Genomic DNA, 4,344 nt, shown 5'->3' on the forward strand with positions numbered 1-4,344 from the left:
TGAGTCAGTGAGTTAGGCTAATTCTGTTTTCCAGTGGCTCTAAGCTACTGGAAACATTTTGATTCTGGCATTATTAGTTTGTAATAGTAGAAACAAGATAGGACAGGCATTTAATTTTTGTGTACCATTTAAGAACATTCTAGATTATTCTTTTTCATTTACTGGACTATTCCTTTGTTGTATGGACTATTCTTTTCGTTTACTGGAACATTCTGGGCTAGAATGTTCCAGATTTGTACCTTGCTATAAATATGTGATTTTTGTAAATAGTTGGTTCCTTGCTTGGTAAAAACATAATATTAAACCACTTACTCCTGGTGAACACTGTTACATAGTTACCATATTACAGCTATAACAGATGCATGTACATGTAACTTGATAGTCGATATTAGAAATGAATAATTAATTTTACCTAGCCCCGCCCCACACATGCCCCGCCTCTAAAAACAGAACAATGAAGCGAGGCTAAAGATGAGAAGGTAAGCTTTTAGCTTTGAACTTTTAAGGATACGGTTAAATAACGCCCTAGTGACAGGCAACCATGACTGGGTAATGCCTTTAGCTCTAATAGGTTTTGGTTTGTTAGACTATGTTGACTATGATGTAATGTAGTCGGCCAACATGTGTCATCAACATTTTTATTTCATGTCAAGTTGGACTAATTCTGATGTTTTTATACAATATAGGATGAATATTAAATGATTCTTTGGATTTGGAGGTTACAAGAATGAAGACTTTGTCCCCCAAGAAGTTGTGTCTTGTTGGATTACTTTCAATCTTACTGATGTTGATAGTATTTATGGTAACTAAGCAACATGTATTATTAATGTATGGCGAAATTTTTGAGTACTACAGGGTCTTTGGTAAAATTTTATCTAAGAGAAGATTTTCACTTTCATCATTTTTTCCTGATACATGTACATGTACGTACAAGTTTTGAGCTGATTTTGATAAGATTTGATTTTTAACAAATTTTTAAGGCTTTCACATTATTTGGCCAGTGGTCCTGTACTATATAGTACAGGGCCATTGGCCAAATTTTGCCAAAAAAATGAAAAGGTGAGAACTATCCATTTTTATAATTTTATCTGATGCATATACATGTTTTTATGTTGCATAGTAAGTTTGAACTGGTTCCGATCAAAGTTGGATTTTTTTGTGAATTTTTAAAGTTACTCAAAATTTTTGCCAAAGTCCCTGTACAAATTGAAAAAGAGAGAATTCTTTATTTTTATAATTTTTTGATACATAATACGTGTACATGTCAATGTACTTACATGCATGTTGCATAGAAATTTTGAGCTGATTCCTAATTGAAATTGGATTTTTTAATGAATTTTCTTATAAAATTACCAAAATTTCACAAAACACCATGACAGAGCTACATTATTATATTGGAAGTTTAATTATTGCTTGAACTATTTTTTATTTTTTAGTCATTTCATAAAGACACTATCCAAATTGATTATTATAAAAGCCGACTATTAAAGAATCACAGCAGGGAGCCAATTACGGAGTACCCCATTAGCCCCACTAGTCTAACTGGGAATGAGGAGAAGCATGATGCCCATGTAAAGTTAAAAGAAAGACCGGATCCGAAAGTGACAGAAGAGCCTTCACAGCCCCTAAATGTAGGAACGGAAAAGAAGGAGCCATTAAAAAAACCAGTAAAAGTAAGAGAATTTTAGAAGGAGTTAAATTTGGTGAATTGCTAAATTTTGGTGATTGGCGGATTTTAATTTGGCAAATTTGTGGCCACGTGCCATTGAGCATGCGTATTATTGCTGAAAATGGTGGATTTTTAATTTTGGCGAATTACTATCAAAACGCCAATTTACCTAGTTTAATTCCCTCCAAAATTTCCCACTATACAGTATATATGTGTACAATGAATCACTGATTGTATTGTAGCCAGAAGCTTAATTTAAGGAAGTGATGCCATGTACTGGTACACAGACTGTCCTTAATGAAATTGTTAATTGTATTCGCATAGTGTGAATTGTTAATGAATGTGTCAAGTGGTGTTCTTTTATTATTATGGCTTCATAGATCTCTCAACACCTAAATCATAGCAGGAGTCTTGAATATAATGATAACTCAATTTCTTAGGTACATGTACCTGATGAGATTCATCCTAAAAGTCAAGCAGACTTGTGGATAAAGCTGTCTCCTTCAAACGTGGTATGAACACATAATTCTAATCCTTTATAGTACTGTATGACACTTACATTGTACATTGTAGATTAGAAGAGTGGGATATCTTGACAAAAGAAATTTGAATGACGTGAGGATCAACATCATCTTAATGCAAGACAAAAGACAAAGACCACTTCCCACAGTCTTTGTAAGACTGCACTACACTGATGCCAAGGAGCCACTATGCTTGTCGACTGAATTAGACCACAGTGCTATCGAAGAAGGACACGACAACTATGTCCTTTACTTGGTTCGTAGTCCTCAGCTTACTGAGGTCCAGAGAGAGCCTCTATCACACGTTACAGTATCAACTAAAGGAGACTGCAAAGATGAATCAATTCCCGTTGCTATCGAGACTGTTTTTGATCCAAAGGAATACAAGTATAAATTTGCAATGTGTCTACATAAATCTGTACGGCCGAACCTCGAGCCAAAGGTCCTGCTTGATTGGGTCAAATTGAATCTTGCACTCGGAACGGAATTCATGACAATTTTCTTGCAAGCTGGAGCAGAGAAAATCTACGAAGTTTTAGAGCCTTACGTCAAGAAAGGAGTCCTAGAAGTATTGGATTGGAAACTAGAGCCACCACTGATTGATAGTGTCTCGTATCACGACGGGCAGACTGGAGTAATAGCTGAGTGTATCTGGCGTAACATTAACAGCGTTAAATACCTTGGGATGAACGACGCCGACGAATTCTTTATACCACAGAAACACCATACCCTCCTTGAAATGATGGAAGAGCTAGACCGACCAATGTCTAAAAGATACGGCTCGTACTTATTCACTAACACACTCATGGTAGACAATGGGAGGCTCCTACCAATAGTAGAAAAAGCTTTATCGTCAAACAAATGCACCGGACTTGATCCAATGTCATTACCTGTGTATTTCAAACGTGGTAAGAGTTGTACTACTTATGCCGAAAAGATTATAATGGTGCCAAATGCTGCTTCTACTGCATGGCCTCATCACCTGTTCTCATATCGTGCAGATAAATATACCAAAGAACTCAGAGTCCCTGATAGTATTGGGAGGTCACAGCACTATCGGCCGACTTGGGATGGATATTTTCATAGGTGCTCACCTTCGCAGCTTTCGGATTCATTGAGTGCTGGGAATTATTTTTATAATGTGACTGGCTGTACTCCATGATACAAATATAATTATAATTTACATGTACATTTGTATTTTATTTTAGACAGTACAAAAATTATTTTAAAAATTTTAAAGGGTGATGAAGAGATTTTAGTAATCTTTTATCATAGAAGTAATAATACAACTATTAATTTAAACTACAGTGGAAGTGCGAGGTAAAATGGCGAGGCGCTGTCTCTCTCTCTCTCTCTCTCTCTCTCTCTCTCTCTCTCTCCTTCTTCTCTGGCTCTGCTGTAGTCGGATCACTAGTGGTGAGTTGTAAGACGTAGCTGCTTTGTTCCAGCTTAGATTGTGGTTGGACGAATAAGCTTGATTTACCTAGAAAATAATGATAATTTTAGTTATACATGTATATCTAGTAGAAAATACTTCTTTTTAGCTTTAGGGCATCCTCTCTATATGCATGCATTCTGTGCAAGAATGCTTTTGCTGAAATGTTGAACATTAAAAATGAGTAATTGCATTAATTTTTGGTAGGCTTTGTGGCTCAAAAACAATAAAATTTAATAATTATATAGATATTTAATATGCGTTTGTGTGTACATGTAAATGTACTAATACATAGATGTTACATTCTTTGTAGTACCGTATAGCGGGATTTATTGACGAAGGTTTTATTTTGACGAGTTGACGATTTAAAATAAAACGTCAAATTTAATAACTATCAAAAATTTTGTACTTTGTGCCACGTGTACGCAAAGGGCACTATTCATCAAATTAAAACTCGCCAACCGGAGAAATTTACTGTTTTTGTCAAATTTTTTACTCGTCAATTAATCCTGCTATACGATACATTATGAAGTAATGCTGTGTAAATTGCAATTTATAAAAGTGATGAGAGAGTGGTATTGTAGTTCTTTCTCATCCGGGATAGTCAGAGTCTATTACAATGGCTGGGGTTACATCTGTAATGATGCTTACTTTCATTATGTTGAGGCCGTTGTCATATGTCATCAGTTAGGATTTGATTCAGAGATTTCTTATTCTAC

General features: G+C 35.4%; 2 protein-coding genes across 2 annotated transcripts in view; both read left to right on the forward strand.

Moving 5' to 3' along the window:
• The window catches only part of LOC109583570 (85/88 kDa calcium-independent phospholipase A2-like), a 4,266-nt gene extending 3,977 nt beyond the window's left edge, over window positions 1–289 (forward strand). Inside the window, exon 4 of the mRNA XM_019998985.1 lies at window positions 271–289. Coding sequence (XP_019854544.1) covers window positions 271–289 — 19 coding nt within the window. The remainder of the gene's footprint in view (window positions 1–270) is intronic.
• A 131-nt stretch (window positions 290–420) lies between these two features.
• Window positions 421–3,492, forward strand: LOC100633010 (uncharacterized). Its single transcript, XM_003388064.3, has 5 exons — window positions 421–479; window positions 687–802; window positions 1,437–1,673; window positions 2,110–2,181; window positions 2,243–3,492. The coding sequence occupies exons 2-5, from the start codon at window positions 728–730 to the stop codon at window positions 3,350–3,352; spliced, it is 1,494 nt and encodes a 497-aa protein (XP_003388112.1). The 5' UTR covers window positions 421–479; window positions 687–727; the 3' UTR covers window positions 3,353–3,492.
• Window positions 3,493–4,344: the final 852 nt, after the last annotated feature.

This window comes from Amphimedon queenslandica, unplaced genomic scaffold, assembly GCF_000090795.2.
Source record: "Amphimedon queenslandica unplaced genomic scaffold, v1.1 AMPQUscaffold_13296, whole genome shotgun sequence".
Taxonomy (NCBI): domain Eukaryota; kingdom Metazoa; phylum Porifera; class Demospongiae; order Haplosclerida; family Niphatidae; genus Amphimedon; species Amphimedon queenslandica.